We start from the raw sequence: 14,446 nt of genomic DNA, 5'->3' as shown, positions 1-14,446 counted from the left end.
AACCCAATAGTAACCGCCTCTATGGTATGATACCGGTCTTCGAGCTTGAGAAAAGGCATGGACTAATCCGTGCGCCTGGCATTCGCAGATTGGAAACTACATCTCCCCATTCAGCCGGCGGGGAGCGGATGGTCCGTTCCTGCTCACTCAAGCCGCCGATCAAGCCCTACGTCGCCTGGCCGAGTGGGCTCGTGAGCAAGCTTGTTAGAGATACTAGAGATCTACGATGAATGTAGATGTAACTGGAAATCTCTTGATGCGTTGAGAGAGAGAGAAACTATCTACATGCTATGACTGAGACTAAGTACTGGGAGCAAACAGTGGTGGTCACGTGACCTTCCAACAAATAGCTTGGCCATCGTGGAAACCGCTCAGGCTCCGTCGACATACCAGATTGAAGGTGGTAGGCCCTCTTAGATCAAACCTCGGCCCCACCATCAATGACAGCGCTTAGTGCTAGACCTAAGATCGGCGAGGCTCCTGGCCCACTGTGGGCCAGGCGTTAACAGTTCGCCGTACAGCTTTACGAGTGATATTGCTGCTCATGGAATAGTTGGAGAAAAGTTGCTAGCAGGCAGACTGTTCATACTCGGTCACTAATCAACGCGAATATTCGACTTGGAAATATTGTGAGCGCTCAAGCCCCCTGGAAAGTCTATATATATGCCTAAGTCAAAACCCAGATCGATCCTTTCCTTCCATCTCCACCAAACTTCTGAACCAGCACTCAACGATAATCAGACTCCCTGGTGCCCTTTTAGTCCAACGATCGACATTTAGCGCAAACCCGATTTTTCATTATATCTTCAAGTGGGTATCAATGATTATCGCCAGAGAAATTGCTTTAGCTAATATAGCTAATATGTAATATGGATGAAATATAGAGACATCATGTGTCAGAAGCTCGTTGAGACAATCGAGTATCTGTGCAGGCATAGAGCTGATTCTCCCGGCAGGATCAGAGAACTCAACGGCTGCAACAATTGCGGCATCATCCAGAAAACAGAGCACCTCGGCAAGACGACCAAAAGGGACCCGTGCGATGACTGTATCGCCAATGGTACTTATGTCAAGAGCAATGGCGTTTGGAAGAGGGCCTAGTGGATAATTGGGATTTGCGATCTTCACAGGAGGAGTCTCGCAATTTCGTGGTTCTTATCTGTATCTCCTTGCACTCGCTATGAAACTATCTTTTAGTGAATCCGAATCCTCTGGATTTGGCTTGGAATGCAACACCTACATGTTTCATCTATTCGTATAATCAATCTTCAGTGTTGGGAAAGAAGTCTCCTGGTAAACTTGGTCACTTTAAGCCAGTGTTCTAGCCTGAAACGAAAGGTTAAAAAGGGGTGACTAAGCGCGAGTTAGCCAATCATAACTGATTATGTCACTGCGCCCCATCGCTTCACTTCTCTCTTCCATTCACCCCTTCCGTCTATAAGTACAAACACGTTACCTCTATCCCTTCTTCTCCTTCTCACATAATATTCCTCAATCATGGATATCCAACGCCAATATCCCAGTGTCCACTGGATCTGGGGTGGAGGCATCTCCTTCGTTTACGAGGTCCACCCTCGCATTGTGGTCAAAGTCCCGAAGTCCGGGGAATTCGAGAGGCAACAATTCCATAAAGAGCTCGAGATATATCAAGTATTCTCGCAAAATCCACCTTGCCACTCTATTGTGCAGTGCTTTCTCTTTTCCGACAGTGGCATTTTCCTCGAGTACATGAGAGGTGCGACCCCTATTGAAAATTAAATGCTTGAAAGTGCTTGCCTTTTACTTTGTCTCTAGATCAGTCACTTTCTTCTAGGATTCAAAACAATCATATCCGAGACCAGCAAACTATGGTGGTTACTACCGTGGAAAGATTAGAACCTCTATCCCTACGTTTAGAATGGATGAACGATCTCGCTCAAGCCGTCGCTTTCTTGGAATCCCTCAATCTGGCTCATGGTGATTTACGACCGGAAAATGTTCTACTTGACCGCAACCGACTGAAACTATCCGACTTTGATTGTACGGCGAGGATTGGAACAAATTACGAAGCTTGCATGGCTCCATATGGCAGAATACTCAACCACAGGGAATCAGATCAAGGAGAATGTGGAACATTCGGCTTCCTGGGCCCTCGAACAGAACAATTCGCCCTTGGTTCCTTATATTATCTGATTAACTATGGCTTTGAGATTTATGGCGATCGCTGTCTTGCCGAAGATCCTTACGAACATGGTCCTAAGGTCGTGGACTTGCTACAGAACATGGAATTTCCGAATTTGGATGGAAATCCCTTGATTGATAACATCATCATCAGATGTTGGCATAACAAATATGTCAAAATTTCAGACCTAGCTGCGCACACGAAAACACTTTTGAACGAAAGAACCGTTGCGATGGAAAGTAGCGGAAGCGGAAAAAAGGAAAGTCGCGAAGTGGCAAACCTCGTTAAAACAATGTTGAACGAACGATGGTATATGGTCATAGGTCGCTTATTTCATGGGATATTTTATGGCCTAGGAACGTGGTGGAGATCGTTATTACAGAGTGTCCGCGGCGAGTCCAGAATCGCCAAGCGAGTCTGTGGCGACCACAATGATGTTGTAGATCAAAACTGCCTGGAAAAGGATTTTCTGTCCAAAAAGGAATTCTGTCAAGACCTGGAGAAACGTGGACTTCTTGAGGCGCTTACTTTAGGCGAGCCTGAGGAGATTGGGTTCACTTTTGATTGGTATAGGTACAGCACAGTCTCTCAAAGTTAAATGCTCCTAATAAGCTTGTCTTGTGGCTGAAATTTTATCTTCTTTGTCCGGCGAAGGTCCCCGTTTGGGATTGAGAGACTCAAGATAGACTTAAAGCCCACTCGTATCATAACCATGACTGGTGTCTTCTTCTGTTCTCGTGCGGGAGCAGTAATGTTTCTTTGTTCATTTTCTTTTACGCTTCTTGGTCCGCAGCCGAGGTTGGCCAGTAGGCCGGCTCTGAAGCTTGGTAGAATAATGTACTTGCAACGATGATTTTTTGCGGCCAGGAAAATGTGCCGTAATTTCGTCCCATGTCAGCCTCTTCTCTTCCTTCAATGTCACCAACAGGTAGTTCTCATCGGGCGAGTAACGCCGATTTTTGCCCTTGGCCTGACTGGCGCGACATTTAGTCACTGACTGCTTCCGGTTCTTGCTCGGCGCCACAACTTCATGATTGCAAGGTGTACAGAGGCGATTGGGCGAAGGAATGTTGTCGGGCACTATTGTCAAGAAGAATGTAGGCTTCGGTCCTTCTGAGTCAATTGTAAGAATGGCCCGCCCGATGATATCGCGACTCGTGTTATGACAATTCGGTAAGTCATCACGAGAACCCTGAAATTCGTACGAGGCGTTTGTGCTTGTACGAGGGCGCGGGCAGCCCAAGACCTCATTGCTCTCTCCAACAGACAACCCTGATTGGAGATTGTTTCTTATAAAGCCCTTATCCGTGGAGTCGCCGGACCTCTCACTTTCTCTACTAAGAGACATCTCCGATGAGGCTGACTGAAATTTCGATCGCGCACTTCGTGTTCGTCTTGATCGCACCGGGGGTATGACAACAGCAACAGGAGGATATTTCCTTTTCTGACATGGTTTTTTGCTTGTCTGCTCGTTTTCGAGTCTCTTTTTTCTCCTCTTCAAACTTGTTGTTGTAGACTCAATCTGGGTCCATGCCATCAATGATTTAGACCTAGCCGGCGACACAAGTTTCATCGTCTCAGCTTTCTCCGCCCGTACTGGAGTGACAGACTCAGAGCTGCTTCGGAGAGGAGCGGTCGCATAGCAATTGTCCAAATCGTATATAGCTTCCTTTCCTGAATACTGGTGTGTATCGTATCTTTCTTTGTTGTGATCTTTCGAAGCGAGATTCAGAAAGAAATCCTCTTCTGAGGCTTCAGTTGCGAGAGAAACTGATCGGGAAGAGGACGAGCTTTCTGTGAAGCGCTCAAGCACAGAAGTGGATGTATCGGATGAAACGCAGTCGTAAATCGTGCTTGGATATCTGGGAGAAAACGCCTCTTCTCTCTGTTGCGCGACTTCCACTTCAGGCGATTGGTTTGCATCGCCGATCAAATTTGCAGAGTCCGGTCGAACGATTACCATGGGGTCAATCTCGACGAGCGGCGGATCGCGGGCGCTGGGACGAACGGGTGATGAAGTTTGGGAGGGGCCTATATCGCTTGGCTCAGAGACACGATTTACTCTCGCTGAAAATGGCGCTATTTTACAAACCATTAGCAAGTGGTTAAGCTCTGATTACAGTTGACACTTACGATCAAGGGATGAGTCTCTGTCAAAACCCTCTTCGTGACCCAAATCAAATGTCGGCAGTGAATCGCAAGAGGCGCCTTCGAGAGCAGCGTCATTGGCCAAAGGCGGGAGGTCTTCCTCCAAACTCTTTCTCAGTTCGATATCAAATACGTTCGGTAAAACGGCAGTCTGCTGGTGTTTCTGATTATTTGCGCGAGAAGCAGTTGAGCGACTCGTCAATGAGCAACCCGTTGTTTGGGAGGAATTAGGTCTCTCAGAAGACGGAAATACGCCAGTACAATACCCCCTGCTGCTAAATGTAGAATGCGGTGGCTTGGAAGGCTTTGAAGGGCCGTCATAAAATTGGATATTATCGAGAGTCACAGACATGCTGGTATTGCAGATTGAATCAGAAGAGTTCAAGAATGAAATCAGTACACCTTTGAAACAAGAGATGAATGAACCTGAGGGCAAATAAGCTGAAATAAGCCTCTCGTTCCCCTCTTCCTTCCGACAATGATTTAAATCTCCACTGTTCACACACACAGAGAGTGTCTGGCACGTGTAAGATAGGGACCCCTTTGGCGGGCTGTCTTCCAATTCAGCTTGGCCCGTGTGTTCCTGCTTTCACGCAATGTAACCCTCCCCATGTCCGTCATCTCACCAAATAATTCGATATGAAGCTATTAGGTTTGTCGCAGGGAGTTGGAAACGTAATTTGCGATCTGTGTCCAATGGCAAAAACCGCGCACCACCTACACCAGGCAGACAAGTGGCACAATGAGTAGGGATTTCCGTGGGCTGTGCATTGTCGCCCAGGCCGTCCCGAGGTGCGGTGGGTCAGGTTTGCTGGATCATATGCAAGAAGCACAACGTCTGCTGAACGTCGTTGCAGGGTCTGGGTGGTATCGTTCCGCCAGGTAGGAGTCTGAGACGAGCTCGAAAACTCAACGATGAAATGCAATCCGATTCTGGAGTGTCCATTTCGACGCCAGGTTATATGCCTCTAGACAAGATATTGAGGGACTCCGACAGAGCCTTGTAAGTAACAGGGCGAGTAGCCATTTGGCCGAGAGAACAAAGCGTTGCTGAAAGGATGGTGTGAGTGGGGACGGATGGCAGTGCTGCTAGGAAAACATTAGCAATCAGCCTATAAAAAGTGATCCATCCAAGGCCAATGCCCCAATCAAATCCATGGTGGGCTTGCTGGGAGAAGGGAGCGAGACAATTAGAGAGGGTGACGATGGAGCGACGCACCGCGCCTTTATACAGTCGGGCGGCGAAGTCGCCCGGCGGTGAGGGACCAGGGCGGTCCCGTTGAGGGTTAGCTTGCAGGCTAAACCTCATCTGGAGGCGCTAAACCAGTCTGAGGGCGCGTGGGGGCGGGGGCTAAACCGGGATTGGGGAGCTGCCGTTTCCGGCGGCGGCCCAAATCGATTTATTACCTCGAAAATTATCGTTGAGTGAGAATTATCCTTGAGTGGGGCGCTTGGCACGATTATTGGTCAGAATGAAGACTCAATGGTCCCGACCGTCCGAGGTTAAATCACGCTTATCGATAAGCATCTGTTTCTGCTCTCTGTCAGGCCGAAACCTGACCCACCCTCAGCGAGTCAGCTTCCCCTCCAGAGATCCTTGCCTGATGCCTTCCAGATGGACCACTTTACTGATTTCCGACAGAAGGGAAAATCCAAAGGACTTGAAGCAAACTGATGGGTGAAAGAGATTAACTGAACTCCTAGGATGGATTCTTTTCTTCTTGGGAAACTAATAAAACATGAGGGGTAAGAACATATAGTCCTGGCCCGACGGCAATACTGACCGCCTCCCGGAGGCGGTCATTAAACTCCGTCCTAATTGCTACTCCAATACATGATGATGAGAAGGACTATTCCCCCTTAAAAAATCTTTCCTTCCGACACTCTCTTCAACCTCGTGACACTCTACTTCATAAATGCCCAAAATTAGCGACAAGAAGAGCCTCATCTTGGAGAGCCAAGAGGATGGACCAACCTCTGGGCAAAAAAAGCTTCCCGTTAATCAACTCTGGCTGTTTCTCTGTATCATTCTAGTGGGCGCCTGGTTTACAAGCTCGTGCTCTCCTTTCGCCCCCCTGAGCATTGAGGAAAGGGTGGAGAAGATCCTGTCACAGACTCCATTGATCGGTATGAAGATTGCAGAGAATTATTATATGTGGAAAATTAAGACTGATGGCCTAAAACAGACGGTCATGATGACTTTCCCATCTTGGTCCGGGAACTCTTCCACAACCGTGTAAATGATCGCAACTTCACTGAGGCTTTTGTCAAGGGGAAATTTCCCGGCCACGTTGATATTCCTCGATTGAAACAAGGTAGAGTTGGTGGCACATTTTGGAGTGTTTTCGTGCCCTGTCCCGAGAATGGGACCGATTTCTCCAACGAAAATTACGCAGCAAGTAAGGGAACTTGACACGATGGCTGTTGTACAGTAGGATGCTCATGTTGGAACCATAGGCGTGCGAATGACGATGGAACAGGTTGATGTCATGTCAAGGGTTCAACAAGCATATCCCAAGGTCTTCTCGAGTCCCCTTGATGGTACTACTGCCATGTCCGCTTTCCGCGAGGGAAAGATTATCTCACCGCTTGGTATCGAGGGCTTGCATTCTATCGGCAACTCACTGGCTCTCCTCCGTATCTTCTATGACCTTGGAGTTTCTTACGCAACTCTCACACATAACTGCCATAATCGATATGCCGACGCCGCCGTCATCGAACTTCCAGGCGGTGGATTAAGAAAATCCGATCCTCTCTGGCATGGCGTCAGCGAAGAAGGCCAGAAGCTAGTTTTTGAGATGAATCGCCTTGGGATGATCGTCGATTTAGCCCATGTCAGCACGGAGACTATGCGTGATGTGCTGGGCGCCGGCAAGTCTGATTGGATAGGAAGCCGTGCTCCAGTGATTTACAGCCATAGCTCAGCATATGCACTCTGTCCCCACCCACGCAACGTACCCGATGACATCTTAGAGCTGGTCCGCGAGAAGAACTCCCTGGTTATGGTCAATTTTGGACCAGACTTCATTTCCTGCACGGCTTCAAACGGTGCCAATGGGATCCCAGACCTGGACCCCGTTCACGCCACTCTGGAACGAGTCGCTGATCACATCCTGTACATCGGTAATCTTGTAGGCTTCGAGCATGTTGGGATCGGTAGTGATTTTGACGGTAATCCGACGGTTCCTCGGGGATTGAAGGATGTGTCCAGGTTCCCCAATCTGATCAAGGAGCTACTGAAACGAGGGGTCAGTGACAAAGATGCAAGCAAGGTGGCCGGAGGTAATCTACTGAGAGTATGGAAAAAAGTTGATGAGGTGGCGCTAGAGATGCGATCCGAGGGTGCACTGCCTGTGGAGGAATAATTGGACAGATGTCTATGAGTTCAACACTGTATGGAACTACCAATAGATATGGCATGAAAAATACTCAGAGTTCTCTAACTAACTGAATTGACAAAATCCGCTCTTTTAAACAATTTGTGCGGATAAAGCTGACTAAACGTTATACACAATCTGTGTATGCGACACCATCATGGTGCTCCGTATGGTTTCGGGTATTTTGCACTATTTTCAGCTATAGGTTACACCCTTGGTTTCGACACCCTGTTTTCGGCATTGGTTACACCTTTGGTTGATGATGATGATTTCAGTGACCCGATTTAGCTCGCTTTATATATGTGCTGCTGTAAAGGGATTGCGTCCTAGAGCCCGCTCCCGACGATAAATATAGTGTGTCCCTAGTATATAACTACACTATACGAGTCCTATAACCTAAAAAGTAAGGCTATAATCCGGCCGGGGTAGTCTAAATAAGACAGAAGAAAATAAACGTAATAAAAGTAGCTATCTACCCTATATAGATAGTTTCCTATGGTCCCAGCGGGCGTAGAGTATCCCCTTCTTTTTCTATAGTGTACCTTTTACTACCTTACTTCTTTATCTCTCCACTTTCTTTATCTCTCCACTCTCTTTATGTCACGGTGCGAACCGTGATGCTTAGTAAGAGGAAGATCACGGCACGTGATCTCCGACCTGTTTATCTGAACTTCAGTTCTAGATCCTGTTGTAGCTCTGGGAGCTACGTCTTGTATAATAGCCTGCCCCTGCCTGTTGTTACGCACTGCCTAACTGGTCACAGTTATGTTGGAGCTTCCCTGATTATACTTGCCTGTGCTGATCCTCCAACGTCAACGATCTGCCTCTCAACCGAGCTGTTGCTGCGCACAGTCTTATTCCAGCCTAAGTCCTTTTGAGGGTATCGAGGAACGATGCCAGGTAGAGCGCCGAGTAGATCTATACCGCAGTATTGGTCTGCTCGTAGGTGTTGTCAAGTGATAATATAGTTCATGAGTCAACGTGGTTCCAAAGGTAAACACAAGTAACAATGTAGGATTGAAGACAAGTGTTACGCACTGCCTAACTGGTCACAATTATGTTAGAAGCTTTCCTGGTTATACTTGCCTGTGCTGGTCCTCCAACGTCAATGATCTGTCTCTCAACCGAGCTGTTGCTGCGCACAGTCTTATCCAGCCTAAGTCCTTTTGAGGGTATCAGGGAACGATGCCAGGTAGAGCGCCGAGCAGATCTATACCGCAGTATTGGTCTGTTCGTTGGTGTTGTCAAGTGATAATATAGTAAGTGAGTCAACAAGGTCGTAAGGTAAACACAAGTAACAATGTATGATTGAAGACGAAGAACTAAACTAAGTACATGAGAGAGTGTCCTTATATATCCTTCGTAGACTGCGGCATATCCGCTCCAATGGATATCAGATCGATCCTTATATCCGCAATTTGCGGATATTGGATATGAGTTGATATCCACATCCTGTCACGGTGTGAACCGTAATGCTTAGTAAAAGGAAGATCACGGCACGTGATCTCCGACCTGTTTATCTTGAACTTCAGTTCTAGATCCTGTTGTAGCTCTTCGAGCTACGTCTTGTATATTAGCCTGCCCCTGCCTGTACCTGCCTGTCAATGTGAATCTGATCTGTTACGACCTGTCCCTGCCAGTCATCTCCTATCATACCGTCCTGCCAGCCCGCACCCTGACACTACGTAGCTCCTACCCCTAGGAGTTGACTGTCTGAAAATGTCTGAACCGCCCCGAAAGCCCCCGAACTGAACTCTGGTAGACCCGGTCCTGAGCAGACCGCTACCACCGAAGAACCGCCTGCTACCGCTGAAGAACCGCCTGCTACCACTGAAGAACCGCCTGCTACCGCTGAAGAACCGCCTGCTACCACTGAAGAACCGCCTGCTACCGCTGAAGAACCGCCTGCTACCTGTAAAGTCCCGTCCGAGGAACCTGCCTGCACGACCAACTGGTCTCGAGAAACGAGACATTGCAGCCGTATCGCTAGCTGCGTGTGCTGCGTATGCAAGAAAGAAATACAGCATGTTCGCAATTACAACCGCGGACATCGAGACTGCACTGAACCCCAAGACCGACACTGAACCTGACCCCGTGTCTGCACTGCCTGAAGAGTTTAGAGACTTCGCCGAAGTGTTCTCACCCAAGGAAGCCGAGCGCTTGCCACCCCACCGATCATACGACCACAAGATGGTCTTACAAGAGGACAAACCCTTACCTTTTGGGCCCCTCTATCCCATGTCCCGAAATGAGCTCGAGGTCCTGAAAGACTGGATCGAAGATAACCTGAGGAAAGGGTTCATTCGGCCCAGCTCCTCGCCCGCTGCCTCGCCTGTTCTGTTCGTGAAGAAAACCCGGCGGAGGTCTCCGCTTCTGCGTGGATTACCGTGCACTGAACGCAATCACTGTTAAGGACCGTTACCCGTTGCCGCTGACCAAGGAAACCCTGAATAACCTGAAAGGGATGAAGTTCTTTACGAAGATTGATATCATCTCCGCCTTCAACAATCTGCGAATTGCGAAGGGACAAGAATACCTGACTGCCTTCCGTACGAGATTAGGACTGTTCGAATCATTGGTGATGCCATTTGGTTTAACTGGAGCCCCCGCATCCTTCCAACGATTTATCAACGACACGTTACGAGAGTACCTGGACTGTTTCTGTACTGCTTACCTGGACGATATCCTGATTTACAGCCGCACGCGTGCGGAACACATAGAACATGTACGAAAAGTCCTTCAGCGCCTCCGAGAGGCAGGCCTGTTCGCAAAACTATCGAAATGCGAATTCTGTGTGTCCGAGACGAAGTTCCTTGGTATTATCATCGGTGAAGATGGTATCCGTATGGACCCCGACAAGATCGAAACGATCGTGAACTGGAAAACACCGACCTGTCTGACTGATGTGCAAGCCTTTATTGGTTTCGGCAACTTCTACCGCCGCTTTATCAGAGACTTCTTGAAAGTCATCGCCCCGCTCGTGAGACTCACGAAGAAAGACGTCCGTTTCGAATGGACACCTGTCTGCCAGCTGAGCTTCGAAGCCTTGAAGAAGGCGTTTACATCTGCCCCGGTTCTGAAAGCGTTTGACTGGTCCAAGGAGATAGTCCTGGAAACAGACGCGTCTGATTTTGTCTCTGCCGGTGTACTGTCTCAGTACGATGACGCTGGAATACTGCACCCTATCGCATTTTTCTCGAAAAAACACTCCGCCGCCGAGTGTAACTATGAGATATACGATAAAGAACTGCTAGCCATAATCCGCTGCTTCGAAGAGTGGCGTCCCGAACTGGAGGGCACACCCTCGCCCGTGAAGGTCATAACTGACCACCGCAATCTGGAATATTTCACGACAACGAAACTCCTGAACCGCCGCCAAGCCCGATGGTCTGAATTCCTGTCCCGGTTTAACTTCAAGATCACGTACCGTCCCGGAAAACAAGGTGCAAAGCCCGACGCCCTGACCAGGAGGTCAGAGGATATCCCTAAAGAGGGGGATGAGCGCTTAGCGCATCAGAGCCAGACTGTTCTGAAGAAAGAAAACCTACAGATAAACGTCACAACACGACAGAGAAACGGAGTCACTACAACCACTCCACCTGAACTGCCAGACCTGCCCGAACCACCATCTACGATCAAGGATTTACTGCTGGAAGCCTACAACCAAGATAAAGTAGTACAATCTATCCTGGAAGCGTTAGACAAGAACGCTAGCCGTCACCCTGAGATTACACTTGCCGACTGCGAACGAAGAGGCAACTACCTCTACTACCGGAACCGCTTGTACGTCCCTGACAACGATGAACTGAAAGCTGAAATACTGCGCCTGTGTCATGACAAGCCCACCGTGGGACACCCTGGCCGGTCGAAGACCTATGAACTGCTGTCCCGAGAATACTACTGGCCTAGAGTATACCAGTACGTGAGCGACTGGACCAAGAACTGCCATACCTGCCGCCGTATCACCCCCGCCCGAGAAGTCCGTCAAGGGATCCTGAGACAACTGCCCGTACCTGAGAGAGCCTGGCAAGATATCAGCATGGACTTCATCACGCACCTGCCCCTGAGCTACGGTTACGACGCCATCCTAGTCGTGGTAGACCGTCTGACCAAGATGAAGCACTTCATACACTGCAAGGGAACCTGCAACGCTGAAGAAGTCGCCCGCCTGTACACCCGTCATGTCTGGAAACTGCACGGCCTGCCGAATACCGTTGTATCTGACAGAGGACCCCAGTTCGTGGCCCAATTCTGGAAACACCTGACAAAGCGCCTGCGAATCACCAACCTGCTGTCAACCGCTTATCACCCGGAAACTGATGGCCAGACTGAACGCGCGAACGCCGTACTGGAACAATACCTCCGAGCGTATGTGTCCTACTTACAGGATGACTGGTCTGAATGGCTCCCGCTTGCCGAATTCACTGCAAACTCTCATTACCCCGAGAGCACCCGAGTTTCTCCGTTCTACGCGAACTATGGGTTCCACCCCCGCATCGGGTTCGAACCATCCCAGCCTGCCAGTCACCCTGCGACCCGAGACGCGGAAAAGTTCGCTACACGAATGCAAGAACTGACTGAGTACGTCCGCGCCGAGATACTGTCCGCACAAGCCCGATACGAAGAACAAACGAACCGTCACCGCGCCCCTGCCCGCCGATACCGTCCTGGACAACTGGTCTGGCTGAACGCCAGGAATATCCGAACCCTCCGCCCGCAGAAGAAACTGGACTGGAAGAACCTAGGCCCCTTTAAGGTCCTAGAAGCTATAAGTGCACACGCTTACAAGCTCGAACTGCCTGCTAGTATGAAGATCCACCCTGTGTTTAACGTCAGCCTGCTACAGCCTGCCGCCACGAACCCGGTAAATGGACAAGTTACTGAACCCGCACCGCCTGTCGAAGTCGAAGGACTGGAAGAATGGGAAGTTGAAGACATCTTAGATTCCCGCTGGGAACGACGAGGCCGAGGAGGCCCGCGTCTGAAGTACACCGTCAAATGGATTGGTTACGACGAACCCACTGAAGAGCCTGTTGAATACCTGGACCACGCCCGCGAAACCATACGGAACTTCCACCGAAGATACCCCCACAAGCCTCGCCTCGACGGAGCTCGGCTCTAAGGGAGGGGGTACTGTCACGGTGTGAACCGTAATGCTTAGTAAAAGGAAGATCACGGCACGTGATCTCCGACCTGTTTATCTGAACTTCAGTTCTAGATCCTGTTGTAGCTCTTCGAGCTACGTCTTGTATATTAGCCTGCCCCTGCCTGTACCTGCCTGTCAATGTGAATCTGATCTGTTACGACCTGTCCCTGCCAGTCATCTCCTATCATACCGTCCTGCCAGCCCGCACCCTGACACATCCGCACTGCGGATATCCTTGGATATCCGCACTAGCATAACTCTCGCTTACTTTCCCCCTTATAGCCTGTCACATGATCTTAATGCAGCTTACCAATATTTCCTTACCACTGAAATAAACGCATGTTTGGTCCTGACAGAACCAACCCCTTCAATCGACAGTCGGCCCTTTGAAATTTTAGGAAATAGACATGTATCGAAGGTCTCCTTATACAGTATTTGTAGGTGGTGTCGTAGTTTTCTTAGTCCAACGTTTTCATGTAAAGGTGGCCGTAGATTAACGATTTTGTGGTAAATTACATGTAGAAATATATATTTAACTACTGTTAACTATGATAAACTTCGTAGGAGATAGAACATGGAAAATCAAAACCTTTATTATTGGATAAGTTCGTTCGATTTTAGGCTCAAATAAAAGCTAAGAGTCCCAGCTGTCTACTGATTATTTTCTTAATCCGTTTGACTACTAGAACTTGAGAAACCCGAGATAAAAGTTCTCAAAATGCGGACTTTGCGAGTTTCGATGTCTTGCGGATATCTTGTGGATATCCACAAAATATCCACAAAATATCCGCAAGATATCCTTAAGATCCGCAGGATATCCTCCAATTATCCGCACTAATATACAATACAGCCAATCATTTAGGTAAACCATATCGAAAGTAAGTCTAAGTCAGAATATCCTAGTACGTTTACTTTACCCCTGATTCAGGGGCCCTGAAAACCTCTACTAGTTTAGATGTAAGCTTCTCTGTTCTTTTAAGCACCCTACTACACTATATATTATAATTGTTAACTTCTCAATGTCTCAATCACAGTTCTCATTCACCAATTCGGATGTGGATTTAGCTTCTGATCAGATTTATCCTGACAACTTCTCTGATTTTTTGGGTATCCAAACACCGGTCCCATCGATATCGCCGACTCGTTTAACTCGTTCAACTTTTGCGCCCTTATCCCTTACTCGTGTTGGACCTCCCCTTCAAAAGCACTGGGTTTTATATCCATCTGATTCTATATGTGATGACATGGAGGACGTACGCAATAAATTCGTTAGTTGGTGGCTTACAACTGAGTATGGATCTCAGTCTGATATTAAGAATACAATTCGATGGGAATCAAAAAGCAAATCGGATATCTGGGACAGCTTCTACCAGGTTGCGAATGACAAAAATGGAAAGCCGAAGGTTATGTGCAAGGCATGTCTCTGTACAATTGGCCATCCAAGATTCCGGCGTGCTGGTTCTTCGCCTATGACAGCGCACCTCAAAACTGGCGCATGTTCAAAAAAAAAGTGGCCTAAGAATCGACCAGCTTATCAAAAGAATGGTATGTCAACCAGGGTACTTAACTGGCGTTACTACAGTGGTTAAGTTCTTTACAATTTAGCAGCTAACA

At 48.4% G+C, this 14,446-nt stretch overlaps 4 protein-coding genes across 4 annotated transcripts; 3 read left to right on the top strand and 1 right to left on the bottom strand.

The window, feature by feature from the left end:
* Window positions 1-21: 21 nt before the first annotated feature.
* On the top strand, window positions 22-1,101 carry Pdw03_5026 (uncharacterized protein; the record flags this gene model as incomplete). The annotated part of the gene is made up of 5 exons (XM_066100919.1): window positions 22-24; window positions 89-191; window positions 579-629; window positions 684-810; window positions 885-1,101. 5 exons carry the CDS (start codon window positions 22-24, stop codon window positions 1,099-1,101), a joined length of 501 nt encoding a protein of 166 aa, XP_065956319.1.
* A 396-nt stretch (window positions 1,102-1,497) lies between these two features.
* On the top strand, window positions 1,498-2,759 carry Pdw03_5025 (serine/threonine protein kinase; the record flags this gene model as incomplete). The annotated part of the gene is made up of 2 exons (XM_066100918.1): window positions 1,498-1,735; window positions 1,795-2,759. The coding sequence occupies 2 exons, from the start codon at window positions 1,498-1,500 to the stop codon at window positions 2,757-2,759; spliced, it is 1,203 nt and encodes a 400-aa protein (XP_065956318.1).
* Window positions 2,760-2,924: 165 nt separating this feature from the next.
* Window positions 2,925-4,661, bottom strand: Pdw03_5024 (Putative SANT domain DNA binding protein; the record flags this gene model as incomplete). The annotated part of the gene is made up of 2 exons (XM_066100917.1): window positions 2,925-4,240; window positions 4,295-4,661. 2 exons carry the CDS (start codon window positions 4,659-4,661, stop codon window positions 2,925-2,927), a joined length of 1,683 nt encoding a protein of 560 aa, XP_065956317.1.
* A 1,564-nt stretch (window positions 4,662-6,225) lies between these two features.
* Pdw03_5023 (Dipeptidase) lies at window positions 6,226-7,674 on the top strand (the record flags this gene model as incomplete). The annotated part of the gene is made up of 3 exons (XM_014683216.1): window positions 6,226-6,436; window positions 6,496-6,708; window positions 6,767-7,674. The coding sequence occupies 3 exons, from the start codon at window positions 6,226-6,228 to the stop codon at window positions 7,672-7,674; spliced, it is 1,332 nt and encodes a 443-aa protein (XP_014538702.1).
* Between the last annotated feature and the right edge of the window lie 6,772 nt (window positions 7,675-14,446).

The sequence above is a fragment of the Penicillium digitatum genome, chromosome 1 (genome assembly GCF_016767815.1).
Source record: "Penicillium digitatum chromosome 1, complete sequence".
In the NCBI taxonomy this organism is placed as follows: domain Eukaryota; kingdom Fungi; phylum Ascomycota; class Eurotiomycetes; order Eurotiales; family Aspergillaceae; genus Penicillium; species Penicillium digitatum.
Note: the sequence above shows the minus strand (reverse complement) of the source record. Positions and strands in the feature narration are given on the sequence as shown.